We start from the raw sequence: 18581 nt of genomic DNA, 5'->3' as shown, positions 1-18581 counted from the left end.
GTTCCTAGCAGCTAATAAGATAGGCATTACAGTTTAGTCAGTCTGACTATGGACTAATAAGCTCACCTAGCAATTCCCACACAAATGCAGACACACCAAGTTCAGTGTCTCAGTCACCAAACATATTACACACTAGGGATTGATAAACAAATAAAACTGTGACCCAGGCTGCCAATGGTTTGTTTCCCAGATGCAGTTTGTGGTCAGCAAAAGAATTCTGTGTAATTGAGTAGGTGAGTGACTTGTATTGCAATCTAGCTTGAGTAAGAAGGTGCCGAGACAGGCTTACGATTCACTGGTTTCAAGACACAGGAAATAGTGTGCCACAAATCAACCTGTTGTTGCCCATTACGGATGGCACTCAGCAAACAGACCGCACATCATGTGCGGAGCAAGCACAGTTGTATCACCAATGTGGGCCACAGTAATGGCTACAGGAAGCCAGTGCTTGGATCGGTTTTTCTAGGTTGTTGGCCACAACTGCTGTTCCAGATACGAAAGCCCATGTTTCATAGACTTTTTGCTTCAAATATTCATTACTGTCATATCACAGAATACTGACCATTCCTCCTGGGATACCATGTATATCAGTAATGCACGAGACTACATCACTGTACCATTGTCCCAAGTACCACTTCCTGTGTTTCAGTTGTGGTTGCCCTTGCAGTAGTGTACATCTTCAGGTATCACAAGCAAAAAAACTTTTGAGATTAGCATTATTGCTATCACACAATCTAAATCCTGAACTTGTGTGACTTTAGCTGGCACCCAGAACCATAACTGTCTCACTGAGAGTGCAGATACGCTGACACTGACAACCTATACACCCACGTGTCTACAGTGCCTACCAGTCCAGGAAAACACACACACACACACACACACACACACACACACACACACACACACACTGTTCAGCAGTATCACAGAGCTAATTTGTGAACAATGTATTTCTATCTTCCATTAATGTAAGTAAGAATTCTATTCATATGTATGCATGCAGGACACAGAGTAAATGAAAACCGAGGCTATATGCACACCTCCCAACAGGGCAAAACTGCAAGAGCTATATTACAACTGTGCCAGCCCTAGTCAACAGTATCAATGCTGCCAAGGAAACATGACCATGCCACAACTGGGGCCCATATACATCCCATAAATGAATTGATCTTTCCTGACCAAGGATGCAATCAACAGAGGCCATTCACTTTTTTTTATTTATTGGGTTGTGTGGGTCATGTGAGCCAAATCTACTTGGTCAGGGAACAATTCAATGATCAGTTAACAGACTGCTGATTAGAAAATTTACAAATAAAAGAAACGAAACAATTAATAAAAACTTTAAAAAAGTAAAAGTATACTAAGAAATAACACACTACAAATACAAATCTCAATTATAACAAGGAACTTCTGTATAGAATACTCAGAGTACACCACAAAAAACCCTTAACTTAAGATTTGAATACTTGTGGTTTATCACTCAATTTTTTCAGACCTACTGAAGTCTACTGAAAGTAAACCTGCTGAACAGTATGTAATTTTATTTATAAAGCTCAAGGAACTACTATCCAAGTACAAATTGTTTTTCTGTTTAGTATTGAATGAATGAATATTTCAATTACTTCTGAATGAATCAATGCTGTCAACAATAAATCCTTCGAAAAAGTATACATTCAGAGACACTTGAACAAAGGCCTACAAAAATTTCACCGACACTGCAGATCTGTCTGTCCACTCTTTTCTCGACAGAGAAATTTCTTGGTGACTGCATGGAGCTTCCCCAAAATATACCTTAGGACATAACATAATGAAACTAAACAAAATAAACAAACCTTTGACTTTTTAGTTTCAAATACAGCAGAGATTATTCTTATAGTGTAAGTTTCTCCTCAAATCTGAATATGATACTTCCAAGAAAGCTTTTCATCTACTCTCTGTCCCAAGAATTTTAAATGGTCAGCTTTAGTGACTGACTGACTGACTGACCACTTTATGACAGTAAAATTTCACTTATCCAGGAGTTCAATGTCAGAAACTGTATGCATTGTACTTTACTGCAGTTGACATTAATCTGCTCTCTGAAAAGTCACATGCTGATGTTACTGACTATCCTATAAGCTAGATCATTTACATTACTTTCTACGTCTTTCACAATAAGACTTCTGTGAATTACAAATAAAAAAGTTTTGAATTGTGTATCATGTTTAGTTACAGACCCAGAGCACAAGCCTGTGACACACCCCACTTTACATGGCCGTGGACAGCAAACCGTTGTTGAGCTTTTTTACTAATTCCAACTTCAGGAACTGTAATGTATGATCCACATAACCAAATGTTTTTGTTAAATCAACGAAAATACCTACTGTCCTCAACCTATCATCTAGCTCTGTGATGCCTCTCACACAAAAGAATTAACTGCATTTTTTGTGTATGTTTCTTTCCTGAAGCCAGACTGTGAATCTGACAAATTACGTGCACTGAGATGTGCCATTATTCTTATATTTTACTTTCTCAAAAACTTTTGACAACACTAATAGCAAGGAAATTGGCCAGTTTTTTTCTTACATGATCTCTTTTTAGATTTTTATAAATTAGTTTCACAAAGGCTCTCTGCACACTACACTACCCAAATGAAACACATTGCTGATGCGAGTTGGTAAATTGTCAATTGTGAGTCACTTTCTGTGTTGTTAAATAGGGCTCTGCAGAATGAGTGACTGCAGAGTGATTCACTAGTAAATGTAATGTGTTGCTAACCAACTGCCATGACACGGCACCTGTGTTGCCACGCAATCTGAGTTATGTCGTGTCTTCGAACGCAGTTCTGTATTGGTTTGTGAAAATGAATGAGCAGGTTGTGAGAATTACCTTTGTACGGGAAGCTGAAAAAGTCCCATTTTATACTGCTACAAGCTCCCAGCTATGAATATTTTCACCCATCACTAACACACACACACACACACACACACACACACACACACACACACACACACATGCCTTTATCATATCACACAAAGTATTTATGACTGCTTGTTCTTCCTATTCTTCCAGTACTCTTTCATTCATTTGCTAAAGGGTCTCTTCCTTTCTTCAGTTCACTTTGGTCTTTGGGCTTTAGGTGCTGTCTTCTCTGATATTACCTCCCACTTGGTATTTTGTGTCTATAGACGCTTTTGTCTCTGATGTCCGCTGAATCTATATGTGCTTTTTCCAGATCAATTTTAACTTGTGCCATCCAAGGTCTCGTGGTTTTCATCATCATCATTATTATTATTATCTTCACTTTCTCAGACGTTAAGTCCGGTTAAAAATGGAGTGACGCGGACCTTGATCAAGCGTCACTTCCTTTTAACTGTACGGCACGTGTTACATTGCATTTAGGAACTTTCGGGCAATTGAACATATATCAATAATTACGGATTTCTGTAGCTGTATATATATATGTTTGGATGTAGCTGTATTGCATTGATGTACTGGTGGATACTGTGTGGTATGACTCCTGTAGTTGATAGTATAATTGGTATGATGTCAACTTTATCCTGATGCCACATGTCTTTGACTTCCTCAGCCAGTTGGATGTATTTTTCAATTTTTTCTCCTGTTTTCTTTTGTATATTTGTTGTATTGGGTATGGATATTTCGATTAGTTGTGTTAATTTCTTCTTTTTATTGGTGAGTATGATGTCAGGTTTGTTATGTGGCGTTGTTTTATCTGTTATAATGGTTCTGTTCCAGTATAATTTGTATTCATCATTCTCCAGTACATTTTGTGGTGTATACTTGTATGTGGGAACGTGTTGTTTTATAAGTTTATGTTGTAAGGCAAGCTGTTGATGTATTATTTTTGCTGCATTGTCATGTCTTCTGGGGTATTCTGTATTTGCTAGTATTGTACATCCGCTTGTGATGTGATCTACTGTTTCTATTTGTTGTTTACAAAGTCTGCATTTATCCGTTGTGGTATTGGGATCTTTAATAATAAATAATAATAATAATTATTATTATTATGTGATAGCATATTAGTTATTACTATGTATCCTTAATATTGAAATGCCAAGTACAATCAAAAGGTGCTCAGATGAAGCAGTACTCTCTATGTTGCACACAGAAACAGCAGTTTCCCATTTCTGTTTTGTGCATTGAGCAGGGCTGTGGTGCCAGCTAGTCATCAACCAGCTACTGATTTATATCATCTGCCTGTTGCATTTCTTTACAGCTGCTCATGTCAGGAAACTGACCACACCTAACTGAATACAGAATTAATATATGGTGCATTGTTCTTTGTAATCCTAATTGATATTTCATCATACCCACATGATTCTGTACTATTTAGTGATTCAATAACTGATTCATTGTCACTCTGATTTGTTCCCTGAAGTTACATGCAATATAATTCTCTCAGAACAACAGTTTTTATGAGTTCCACACATCTATTTACCTTCAACAATAAAATTTTGATTTAACTTGGCAACTCTCATCAGGAAGTGATTATTAAATATTTTTTACAACTCTGGTGGATCACTAACAGTTTCATTCTCATATAAGTGGTGTATTATCTTGATTGCCCGCATTCTATCCTGATGCCTTTTTCACAAATGACCATTTAGTTTTAATTTTGTGCCGCGAGCTTTCTATTCTCTTGGTGTAATGCTGTACAGAGTGGCAGCCAGTCAAGGAATATTTTAGTGAATTGGTTTAAAAATTTTATTTAAAAGGCCCCAGTCAATTCTTTACAAGTTTCCTCCCACAGAAACTTCAGCTGTGCCTATGTGAAACAAGTTGCCTGTCTTTCAGAACTGAGGCAATTCTGTCCAGTTAAAGGTGCTGAAAAGAGATGCCTTGAGCCCTCTACTGAAACTGCTAGCGAATTCACGCCAGCAGTTTTAGCCAACAGCGTGCGTGAGGTACAGGTCTTGTGTCGACTCTGGAGGATTCTGCAGTGCAGAACACAGTTGCTTCTCTTTCTTGTCATCCAGACCTCGAGCAGAACAGATGTCTTTCTTGAGAGGCAGAGCATCTGGCTCTGCATTTCACGACTGGCAACTGACATCAATTAACATGAACCGCCTCCCCATCCGTTGCCCACATATTTAGTTGTTTGTCGTCCTAGACTGGCCTACACTTGGTAACTTCCGACCTTAAGTGCATCCTTTGTATTCTGTATATTGAAATATATTCTCTTTATTTTACCTAATTTTCTGTTCTGTCATTTAACAGCAGCCCTGGATGCCCACTCACAAGTGCTGACTGCTTGACCTCCTGTACATTATCATTGTAAGCAGAATCCAACAGCCTTTTTTCCCAATGCCCATGCACAATGCACCGTTTTAGATGATCTAATGACATTTGTCAGCACTTTGCAGTAATGTCTGTGGCGAACCTTTATAAGTGGGTACTGAGTGTACTTCATTTTTACAATACATCTTCCATTTCATCTAAATCATATTCTAACATCATTATTTTCCAAACTGGTTGCTTATTAGTACCACATATCTTTCTGCAATTTTATAATGGGAAAGAACTATCAAATAAAGTTATGAAGCTTTGAAAAAATAATGTTTTTTCTTGTTCGAGTTGTTCTCATTGTAGGCTTCTTGTCAAGTTTATCCTTAGAAATTTGTTTTGTGTGTCCGCATTGCAAGTGCACTCAAATCTCGAAGTCTTCCCCCCCCCCCCCCCCCCTTCTCTGACTACTACTAGTGTTACAACCTGTGAGACATTATCTGACATATCATTACTAATTTTTTGACAATGTGCCCATCAATTAGAGGTCAATCTATGAATAAATTGTTTATGGTTCCGCTGTTGTCTCCCATAACTTTAGTGGGACAGCAGACTCATGTTCTATGATTGAAATAAATCAGTTAACATTTTCTTTTCAGGAGAATAGTCACATCGTTTACATTGAAATCCCAATGCAAGATTAACTTCATGCTGAATCTGGAACAGTGTCTAGTCTGGGGAAGAAAATCTTGTAGTCGTTAACTGGATACCTGTAGAAGCATATAATGAAAAGACTTTCCTTGAAATTTCAGTCTCTCCTGCACAACCTACTAATACTTGGTCTTTACAATGCACTGATGTGTCAACTCTTTCAAATGGAAGTGGCTACTACTATAATCTGCATAGTAATCATACATGATGTACCCCTTCAAAGGAAGCCTTAGCATTTCTTCACTATCTAAATTATGTTCTGAAATACAAATAATGTCAATCAAGAGCTGTTAATTTACTTCACCTCCAGTTCCCTTAATATTTTGATGAAATAAGCTTACTAAACCTTCCGATCTGCATTCTCTATTTACGGGACTATCTGCCAGCATTAAAGGAAATTTCCTCATGCGGGGATGCCTTCTACTTGACTTCATTCTAACTGTCATACTACATATTATCACAAGAATTTGGACTTGAGTGAGGCCAGATTCAACCACTATTGTGTCACTTATAAAGCTTAACCAATCATCCCCTCCCACCACTTTTCAGCTGTAGATTACATCTAGTATGACCCGAGCCACAGATACCCTCTACTATCATCACAGTCACATCAGCAGTAATCAGTGCACTCTCAAGTCCCTTATTACCTTGTCCCACAGCACTATCAAGACAGGGTTGATTGTAATGCCAGGACAGCTGTACAAAATGAACATTGGTGGCTTCAGTCTGAGCAGCAATCAGGTCCATTGACTGCCTATGTCATCAGCCCAGAAGACAATTCTCCTGTCACTACCTCACTGTCTTTAATGAAATCCTTACACAAAGGACTGAGGTCTTCTGTCACTTTACTGAGAACTGTACACGGTAAAACGTGATGTGGTAGTCCTTATGTAATGTTTCCTACAACAGTGGGCCTTCACTGCACACATGGCTGCTATCTAGCAACAGAATCATCATCATCTCTTTGATGTTTTTATTTTAGACTTACCAAGAATGCTGGATATCTTCTTCATCTTACCTGCTCCCACAAATACTGGAAATTTCTCTCTACAGGACCCTGACCCTTGGCTAAGTATATTTTCAACACTAAAAATGAAACTACCATAGCATGTTCTCTTCTTAATGGCCTTACTCTGAATTGCCAGTCTCCATTTCTACACACTCTCCCTTCCTTGCCTCTCCATTTCTTGTTCATCTTCCTTTAATTAAGCCTTAAGGGCACAGATCTTCACTTTCTGTTCCACTATTATCCTGTTCCTATTACAGGTCCTCCAGCATCATGCAGCACTTTGTTAGCTGCCCCTTAGCCTCCCTGATAGATTCATGCTTGTGGAACTACTTGCTACACAACATATCCCACAACTCACAAACCTACAACATTTTGCACACTTCTCATTTGCGGTCAAATTTTACAATATCTTTAAACAAATGCAATGAAATAATGTGAAACTTCTCACACAAACTCAAGACTACCAGTAATGTGACTACTTTATCCTACTATAAGCATGAAAATTTTACAACAGTATGTGGCTTAGCTTTTGGGAGCATTCTGAACAGTTACCAGTTATGATGATGTCACACCAAAGATATTAGGATGACTGTAGTCATACCACCACCTCGTCATTCATCTAGAGCTGCTTATGAGAGCAAAATCAGTGGAATTCTACCTCATGATACTTTTATCAATAAGTGTTTTGGCTAAGCCTGTCTGCTGTTTGTTGGATGCTACCTTGCCCTACACCAGTGCCCTGCTGCTACGACATGCAGCTGACAACCACAATGAGTCTCTCAATATTTGAATACATCAGTAGCCTGGTCGATGTCAGCTGACTAACCTGACTGTGCCTAAACCCACCTGCACATTATAATAAATGGTTCAAGAGATGGGCAGTGGTCGTTTTGTGGAGTGAATAGAAATGCTAATACAGGCTTATGACAAACATCTCAGTCAACACATTGATGTGTGTAGTATCTGTACATAAACCATTTCTGATGCCTACACATGTTCTATTCTCTAACACTATAGAAGACTGGAAAAAGGATATGTCTAATATATATCTTCACAAATGTAACAACCAATACTGAACTCTACTTTTATGTAGCAATCTAACACAAAATTATAGTTTGTCTCATGCCTTGGCGAAGAGACTGTCCTCTATCAAAGTAACTCAATTCTTGTCATGGGAGACTACCATAACATATTACTTTATTATGGTTATGACATTATTCATTGCACACTTACCCTTGTTGCTGCATGACCACTGCCAGGAAATGTATTATCTGGATGTGAGATGATGTTTTGTGACCCAGAGCTGTCTCCTCCTTTCTCCTGTTCTTGCTTCTTGTTTTTAATAGCACATCGCTGTTTCTTCTGTTGCTGACTCTGTTGTTGATACTGTTGCTGCTGCTGACCTCCCTCTCCATTGCCCTGTAATCCCTCAGTGGATACAGCAGTTGACCGCTTTTGTGGAGGATAATTTGCACGCAAACATCTGAAGATCTCAGGCATAGGGTTACGAGTTTCACTATCACCAAACAACTGCAGTGCTGCCGACAGTACCATCAGTAAATGTAACATATCTTCTGTGTGGCGGTTGCTGAAACGAAGAATAGTTTTCATAATTTTATCTTTATTTGTAATGTAAAAATACAGCTACAAGAGCATGCTGAAAAGTAACACCTCTGAATTTTTATGTGCAAACTCTTAAGCTTTTTGAATAAAACAAAAGTTATTAAAAGTCTGCATCTTAATTCTCCATGTCTACATATTTGCAAGCCTCTGCCACTAGAGGGCTCCAAATTGCAACTTGTAACATGGTGGTGCGGAACATAGCTACTTCATTGCATGAGAAACAGCATGCCGTAATCGAGTTTCGAATTCAAACAGTTTGTGCACACATGGAGCATCCTCTCCTTTAATGTGATAATGCCAGACCATACATGATCATTGACATCTGCAATACTCTGATGTTTTGGGTTACTGCCATCAATCAGCTCCACCCAATATTCATCTATTTCTAAAACTACACACCAGTCTCTTGTTGGTAGAAACAAGTTTGTCACCAGGTTGAATACATTGAGAAATAAATAGGTAGATATGAAGAATAAATATGTAGAATGTTAATAATGTTTGCTTTATTTTAAAAGCTTTAAAAGTTTTCAAATAAAAAATTAAGAGACATTACTTTTCAGTACACCCTTGTATGTACATACCTTAAATTGCATATATTTATTTTGAAGATATTTGCTAGACTGATGAGGGCCAGATGCCAATCTCTGCTAAAAGCAATGATCATTTGCAAGTGGCCTTCCATTTTGTAGCAATTTTCTAATGTTGTAACTTCCATGTACACAAATACGTATGTGAACAGCCTGAGAGAGCTGTCAACTTTAAGATGTATCTCCTAAGTGTTGTCACACACATTTTCTCTGGTGTCTCGGCATTTATTTGCCATTTCAATTTTGCAATGTGTAGATGGATCCAGTCCAAACAACTACTGCTACTCACATGTTTCATGTAACGCACAATCTCCATGGCAAAGTTTGGTTTGTTCCTCACAAATAAACGGTTTTTAAAAAGTGAAATGCTATGTGAATATTTGATAGAGCATTCATAAATTAGTTTCCTTTGGTATTTAGTATAACAATAGGTACCCTAGTGCCTATCATAAATGTACATACACTGAGGTGACAAACATTATGGGATACCTCCTAATATCACGTCAGACCTCCTTTTGTCTGGTGTAGCACAGCCACTCAATATGGCGTTGACTCAACAAATCATTGGAAGTTCCCTACAGAAATACTGAATCATGTTGCCTCCACAGCTGTCCATAACTGCTAAAGTGTTCCCGGTACAGGATTTTGTGCATGAATTGACCTCTGGGTCATTCCATGTCAGTTCAACCAGGGCCTCCAGCTCATAGTCTCAGATTTGACTGAAGTTCAGTACACTAATTCTATCATGTGTGGAACACTCATGTACAAAGTGTTAGTTTTCCCTGCCAATTAGTTCCAGAATTATGACTTGTGAAAGAAGGTGGCATTACCCGGAAATTGCAACCCGCATCTGGCAATCTATCTTCAGACCCAACTTCAGGTCTTAATAGCTTTGGAACTATTCCACACAGTCCAGTGAAATTTTTACAACCCAATAACATCCATTTAGAGAACACACTCCATGAATCAAAACACCAACAACATATTTCTGAGGGAAAATAAAAAATTCCAAAATGTGATTAAAAAATGTAATACGTTAAATGGTACAGATTGTAGGTGCCCTCTATGCCAAATATAATTCACTCAAAAAGGGTATACTTTTTTTTGTGGTAAGCTTAATGTGGCCTAAACACACACAGAACTCCTCATGCCCATATCAGTCATAAAAACTGAGTTACACGCACACGAAAATACAAAAATTTGAAAAATTACCGGAAAAACATGGATTTTCTAAGTGTGGTAGCACAAAAGGGACAAGTGGTATCCAAGCCAAATTTCACACACTGCATGAGTAGACCATAATTATATATATCTCAAATTTCAGCATGTTATTAAAAGACATTTGTGTACAATGGAAGTTGACATGTATTTGGTGATGTGGCCATCGTTCCACAACACAATTTTGTAAAAACATACCATAAACTGTTCTGCCTCTTCTTATCCTCTCACACAACTTTTTACTCACTAAGCAACAACATATAGACAGATTAACACAACCTATATTTAATGTTTACTGCACCTTAACTGCTAAAAACCAGTCGATTGTGCTTCGAACAGAAGTTCTCCCACACTTTAGCTACTGTACTCTGTACATTGAGTGGCAAATTGTACTGTCTTCCTGACACTGTGGTAGGAACTGGAACTGTCATAAGAATATGTTCAAAAGGCATCCAACACCTGTCTGTCAAACTTGGTCAATGAAATGATCTTGCTGGTCCTGCTGGTGCCATGAAGCTCGCAAATGCATCACCTTCTGCTTCACAGCACTCTGCAACACATCCTAAGTACCATTTGTCATCATGAACAGCAATAACATAGCAACCTGGTTGTATGTTGCTGCTTTTGCTTCTGAATCCTGAGCCAGACACGCTGTGACGACACATGTTGTGCATAAACCTATAGTTATAAACGGACAGTCTGCTCATCTGCACATTGTCAGAGTCCGCTGGAGAAAAGTGATGATGGCTCCTTGTGCCTGCAACAGTTTTAACGTGTTCTAGTCTGCTTTTTTAGCAACTCTTCGACTGATTTCACCTCATCTTTCGAAACATAGAATGATTATATGCCAGAGATATTTTTCTGTACCCAGGTAAATAATTGAAGAGGTGTTAGAATGTGACCTTCTGTAGGGTGCTGCAGACTAGCTCGTGATGCCATGCACTTAATGGTAGCACCAATACCATCACATACATTTTTACCATGACTTGTTGCAAAAAAATTCCATTCTGTGTGAATCTGAAAATTATAGTAATGCATGCATAAATTTTTGAGATTTTTACAGTTTTTGTACTGACTAGCTGCCCCATCACTGAAGTATTTCACAAAATGTATGTGAGGCAGCTTGTTTTTCACATATGCCATGACAGTGCGAATGTGGGCATGAACTGCAATGGCATCATGAATTAGAAACAGTCACTAAAAACGTACAGGTTCATGACAGACACATCACTTGATTCACCTCTATAGTAAATCACAAATGGCTGGAGAGTTGCTTGGCTGTTGTCCCAATTATATCCTTGGATGGCATCTTTAACTGTAAATGCATAATTTTCAGAAAATTCTAGTATTACTATAATTTCATCTTGTTTCAAATTCGCCTTACAAAACTGGAAATAAGCTGATTGTCCTGTTGCTGTAAAGCTGTGTGTGATCGGTTTGTCCGTTTTTTGACAACACATTTCAACAAAATCTTCCACTGTACTTTGCATTGTTTCAAGACTTGTGCAATCCATGTGTGTCCATTGTTTATAAGAAACAAGTTCATCGTCATCAATAAGGAGTTCCATACAGTTTGTTATTCATGTGTTCTGCAAGATTTGCCTTACCAGGACACTTTTCACACCTGTGTATCATGCACTGGTAGGAACTGATGTCACACACTAGCAGCTTCATTGCACCTTTGTAATCCAGGCCAGAATCCTTTATAGCAGCAAACATCAGCTTAGCATTCTGATGGGTCTCACAAACACAAACATTGTGTGTGCCCCTTGTACTAACAGGCACAACCCATTTTGGCTGAAGATTGAAAAAAGATGATAAACCTACTTTGGTATTGGGACACTTTTCCTTGAATTCTACATATAGTTCTGATATACTGCATAGCCACAGTCTTTTTTGCATCTGTACACGTACATTTCCCATTTTCACCATTACACAGTCTTTTTTTCCAGGCATTATTCAGCTGTAGTCATTATTTTCATAAAACTCCAACACTAGTACCTTTATTTCTGAACTCAATTGCTTACCCTGAGCCTGCTGAAGTTGTGGAAGCACTCCTTGGGTTGCTTCTATTTTCATAGCTTGCTTTACCATACACGTAGAAACACTGAATTCCTTTGCAGTAGTCAATAGACCAACTGGAAGGTGCAAGGGTAAGGATAGCTACTTTTTCCTGGTGTGTGGATATGGCACATTTTTCTTTCAAATCATGCACAATTTTGTCCAAATCAGAGCATTTGTGGCATGATTTCTGTTCCTTTGGAGCAGATAGTTCTTCCTCTTCCACCATTAGTGTGTCACCTATTTTTTAATTCTATTTGAGCTTCTTATAGTTTTCTTCTACCATAGCTGGGCCTGTCTCTTTTCCCAACTTTGTGTGTCTTCATGGGATATTCTTCATTTCTTAGCAGTGTAACACACCTGGAACATAACTTTTGTCCTGGTTTCATGTTAAGTCCCATGCACTGATTCACTTTCAATACTGATTTTATATCAATTTCTCTGAGGCTACACTTCACTGTCTTCTTATGAATCCAAAATGGATCAAAACAACTTCTTTGTAGGAAAGAATACTTATCCAGAAACACTTTCATATGATGATAACAAACACTAAAGTTTCCTGGAACTGTACTTCTTGTGCCCACAGGGTGTATTCCGGATCTCTATAGCAACAAATCTTGGTCCAATTCATCCAGATCATACAGGACAAAGCGAATGCCACATTTTGTTCCATATGTTGATTTATGACATTCAGATGCTTGTGCTCTACCAATACTGCAACTTGTTTGAACAAAAGCACCACTAGTACACTCTTCTGCCTCCATAATGACTTTCCACAACAGTACTGACCAGTCTGAATTAGAATCTTAAAAACATGAGTAACCTGTAATGGTTGCTTGTTTTCTTTGTTGTTCTTGCCTAACAATAACTCATTCTGTCCATAAAAACTACCATTGTTTAACATTCCGTTGCCTAATGGTTCCCAATAATTGCTGCAGCTTTATCTGAAACAAGCTGTCTGCATCATCACTATTCCTTGCTAAATCATGTTAAAAGAAACGTAACCAAATACATCTCTGTCAACTTTTATTGTACACAAATGCCTTGCAATAACAAGTTGAAATTTTGCCACATATTATATTATGGTCTACTTATGCAGTGTTTGAAATTTGGCTTGAATATCATTTGTTCCTTTCGTGCTACCACACTTAGAAAATCCATGTTTTTCCGGTAATTTTTCAAATTTTTGTATTTTTGTGTGCATGTAACTCTGTTTGTGTGACTGATATGGGCAAGATGAGTTCTCTGTGTGTTTAGGCCACATTAAGCTTACCACAAAAAAAATGTATACCCTTTTTGAGTGAATTATATTTGGCATAGAGGGCACCTACAATATGTAACTTTTAACGTATTACATTTTTTAATCACATTTTGGAATTTTTTATTTTCCCTCGGAAATATGTTGTTGGCGTTTTGATTCATAGCGTGTGTTCTCTAAGTGGATGTTACTGGGTTGTAAAAATTTCACTGGACTGTACGGAATAATTCCAAAGTTATTAAGACCTGAAGTTGGGTCCGAGATAGATTGCCAGATGCGGCTTGTAATTTCTGGGTCATGCCACCTTCTTTCACAAGCCATAATTCTGGAAATAATTGGCAGGGGAACTTAAAATTTTGTACATGAGTGTTCCACACTTGGTAGCATTGGTGTGCTAAATTTCAGCCAAATCTGAGACTATCAGCTGGTACATTTTCTCAAATTGGTTGAACTGACATGGAATGACCCCTTTCCATTATGTCCCATAAATGTTCAATGGGATTTATGTTGGGTGATCAAGATGAGCAACTCATTTGCTCGTATTGAACAGCATGTTCTTCATACCAGTCACAAACAACTGTGGCCCAGTGACATGGTGCCATCCATAAAAATTCCATCATTGTGTGGGAACAAATGGTTCCAAGTAGCTGAACGTATCCATTTCCAGTCACTGATCATTCAGTTGGACCAGAGGACCAGTCTATTCCATGTAAACACAGCCCACACCATTAGGAACCACCACCACCTTGTACAGCGCATTGTAGAAAACTTCAGTCCCCTGTTTCATGCAGTCTGCACCACACACTCAGTCTATCATGAGCTCTTCCCAACTGAAATTGGGACTCCTCTGGCCAGACCACAGCTTTCCAGTCATCTAGGATCCAACCAATATTATCACAAGCCCAATAGAGGTGCTGCAGGCAACGCCATCATGCTAGAAAAGGCACTCACGTCGGTCTGCTGCTGCTATAGCACATTAATGTCAAATTTTGATGTACTGTCCTAATGGATACATTTGTTGTATGTCTCACATTGATTTCTGTGATTTTTTCAGGCAGTGTTGCTTATCTGTTAGCACTGACAACTCTATACAAATGCCACTGGTCTCTGTCATTACGTGAAGGCCATCAGCCACTGTACTGTCAATGGTTACACGTAATGCCTGAAATTTGGTATTCTCAGCAAACTCTTGACACTGTGGATCTTGGAATACTGAATTCCCTAATGATTTCCAAAATGGAATGTCCCATGTCTCTAGCTCCAACTACCATTTCATGTTCAAAGTCCAGTAATTCCCATCACATGGATATAATCATATCAGAAACCTTTTCACAAGAATCGCCTGAGTACAAATGACAGCTCCGCCAATGCATTGCCCTTTTATAACTTGTGTACGCAATCTTACCACCATCTGTAGAAATGCATATCACTATCCCATGACTTTTGTCACCTCAATGTATTTGTTTGACACTTATTCATTACCCAACTTGCCTCACCTCATGTTTCAGGCAGAACTGTGCAGCATGTCTGCTACTGACATGCAGCAGAGCAACTCAGTCACTTCTGGAGTGTTAATTTTATTTCATGTTTTGAAGTCCCTGTTAACACAAATTGTTAAACTCGGTGCCATACTAGTCTAATTTGGAAATGCTCTATCGAAATAGCACATAAAATTCCATTTAATTTCTTATTGTTTGTGATGAGAAGCAAAGTGTTGCTTTCAATTGATGCCAGACATCGCATGACACCAGTAATGAGCAGCATTTGTTAAGGGCTTACTCCATCTACATACTGCAAAAATTAAATTGCAGATTTTTCCGAAACACCAGAGAATATGCAGCTGACAACCGTTGTGACAGATATGCAGTATATGAGTATATCATGAATAGTAACAGTTCTCTCACACTTCATTGAGACATACTACTATCATTGCTGACAACAGCTTACTGTTACAAACAACATAATCAGTTCTGTTTGCTAATAAATCTTCAGTCAAATCACATGTTTGTTCCTATATTTCATAAGCTTGTATTTTATTTATTACATGTCTGTGCAGGACTTAATACATTAATTGTTGAGTTTCTCTCTTATCTACAACTGAAATACCCTTCAACATTCACTAATATGTGGTGCATCTCTATTCATATGCTAAAAGAACCACAGACAGACAGGTTTTCTCACTGGTGTTGTAATCATTTAACTACAGACTTGTATATAGGAAACCAAGTCCAAAATGAAGTCCAATCATGTAATTTTTCATATGTGCCCAATATGAAAAACAGAGTGATTGTGTTCTTCACATTGCTGCTTAATATTTCATATCCCTACCACCTGTCCTTACTGACAAACTGATTTAATGCCTGAGAGGTAGGGAAAAAAACCTCTTGCGGTGCAATTGTGCAGTGAAGTACAGTGTGTGTCATACTACCCATTTTATTGCTTGGCCAGTTTCTTGAATATTCACATATCTTAGCACACTGTAGAATGAAACATCATTTTCCTCTATGTGCAGAAGGAGAAGGTGGCCATGAATATTCTGAATTATCTTCTTCATTTAACACATCTGCTGAGTCTCTGGTACTCCTGCCAAGTTTCTGTTTCAGTTTTCATACACAGTGTGACTCCAACTTGTGCCATGGTAGTTAGTTCTTGTTCTCTTTAATTAAGCAAACAACACAGTCGACTAACTCCTACAATCAAAATAGATGCGTGCACATGTAGCCATTTAGGAGAGTGGTGGTGATCTTAATGAGATTAAGATACAAGCGGTTTACAAGGAGATCTAATGACATTATCGTGCTGAAAAGCTTCAGAGATAACTTGGGTTTTTCAAGTCTATGTCGCTGCAACAATTTGAACATGTACTAGCTGTTGGTAGGACACGTTTTGAGGCATCAAGGGATCACAAATTTAGCATTGGAGGGCAGCGTGGAGGGTAAAAATCGTAGAGGGAGACCAAGAGATCAATACACTAAGCAGATTCAGAAGGATGTAGGTTGCAGTAAGTACTGGGAGATGAAGAAGCTTGCACATGATAGAGTAGCATGGAGAGCTGCATCAAACCAGTCTCAGGACTGAAGACCACAACAACAACAACTAGCTGTTTGGCAGAAGTTGACTAAGAAATGAAATGGGGCATTTGCAGTTTAAATGACTCGATAACTTAATAGGCATTTTTTCCCCCCTATAGCAACTTTAACTGTGTTTGAAAAATGCAGTTCACAGAGAAAATTGTAGTTAACAGGTGGCTATCCACTTTGGTACCAACATCTTTATTATTGTTCTTGTTGTAGTCTTCAGTCCAAAGATTAGTTTCATGCATCTCTTCACATCAGTCTCCACTGTGTACGCATTCTCATTTCTTCTGCAAACTACATCCATATGAACATGACAACTGTAGTCAAGCTGTGGTCACCCTCTACAATTTTTACACCTGATACTTACCTCCAATGCCAAATTAACTGTTCTACCAACACCTAAGTTTGTATCCTATCAACCTATTTCTTAATTTAGCCAACTTATGCTATAAAGCTCTTTTCTCCCCATTTCATTTCACTACTACTTCTTCATTGGTTATCCAGTCTATCCATACCACTGAAAAAGCTTCTACTCTCTTCTTGTTTGTACTGTTTAGAGTCCATATTTCACTTTCACATAAAGATACATTCCCAATAAATACTTTCAGAAAAATACTTGCTGACACTTACATGTTTATATTCAATGTCGACATGTTTCTCTTCTTCAAACTGGTCTTTCCTGCTATCCCCAGTCTGTATTTTCTGTACTCCCTACTTCAGCCATCGTCAGTATTTTGCTGCCCACATTAGCCTTGTTTTACTTTTGTTGAAGTTTATATTCTCAAGGCACAATTCATTCTGTTCAACTGATGTTCAGTACAGTTCCCCATGTTACGATTATTAACAAGTTAAAACTGTGTATATATTTTAACAAATGGTGAACCCTGTCTACACTCCAATATCAGTAAAATCATTTCCCAAGGGCTGCCTCAGTCATTTTTCGATCAACCTGTTGAATTTTGCTCAAAACATAAGCACACAGGCTTGTATTTTTCGCAAGGCTTATTGCTTAACTTGTTGGCCTGAAATTAATTTCATGAAGAAAAGGTCGAGTAATACTGATAGAAAAAATTGAAGTAGGAAAAAACTGTTTTCAGAACTTTCATGGTCCTTCCTCATGGAGAAAGAGTGTTATAGGTTGCAAAGGAAGGTCAGGTTTCTCAGATCCCAGGGGCCCATCTATTGTGAGGACAAGGAGAAACAAAGACCATAAATGTGCAGGAAATGCAGCTTTGCTGTGCTCCACCAGGTACAGTTTGCAGATGCACAATGAAATGCCTAAATTACAAAAGGTTTGAGAGTCATACCTAGTGAGCACTAAGGGAAGTGAAGAACAGTTTCTGTAGCTCAGGCACTATCCATTTAAAGGCAATGCAAGACATTGCTTTAAAGGACACTTCAGAGTTTCAAGATGCATGAGAATTATACATTTGGTCAAGTCACATTTCTTGCAGAAATGGTTGTAGTTCTTCATCAAACAGAAAAAAGTAATATAAGATGTGATTAAAGAATACATAGTCGGGTTAGGCTGCCGACTCTTAGCTCTGGCAGTGTATACTGTACCAGAATTGTTGTTCTTAGTTACACTATAAAAAGGTTTGCTGAAATTCAGGCTTTCTTGCAGCCTGTTAACACAAAAATTTAACCTGGAGCTGCTAATACACCAGAATTGTGATTAATATGAACTCTTGAGGGAAAATATTTACTTGGGACACATCCAGTTCTACAATGGTACTCGAGGGTACAAAATATTGTGATCGCGTGTGTCCTTGCAGGGGTCTCAAAAGGAACAGTTGTTTATGAATTATCATTATACA

General features: G+C 38.2%; 1 protein-coding gene across 4 annotated transcripts in view; it reads right to left on the bottom strand.

The window, feature by feature from the left end:
• Window positions 1-18581, bottom strand: part of LOC126470391 (uncharacterized) — a 195808-nt gene that overhangs the window by 57710 nt on the left and 119517 nt on the right. For all 4 annotated transcript variants that reach the window (XM_050098232.1, XM_050098233.1, XM_050098235.1 and 1 more), the window contains one exon: window positions 8174-8528. In XM_050098232.1, coding sequence (XP_049954189.1) covers window positions 8174-8528 — 355 coding nt within the window. The remainder of the gene's footprint in view (window positions 1-8173; window positions 8529-18581) is intronic.

Source organism: Schistocerca serialis, chromosome 3 (genome assembly GCF_023864345.2).
Source record: "Schistocerca serialis cubense isolate TAMUIC-IGC-003099 chromosome 3, iqSchSeri2.2, whole genome shotgun sequence".
Classification (NCBI taxonomy): Eukaryota; Metazoa; Arthropoda; class Insecta; order Orthoptera; family Acrididae; genus Schistocerca; species Schistocerca serialis.
The sequence above is the reverse complement of the archived record's forward strand: the minus strand, read 5'-3'. Positions and strand labels throughout refer to the sequence as shown.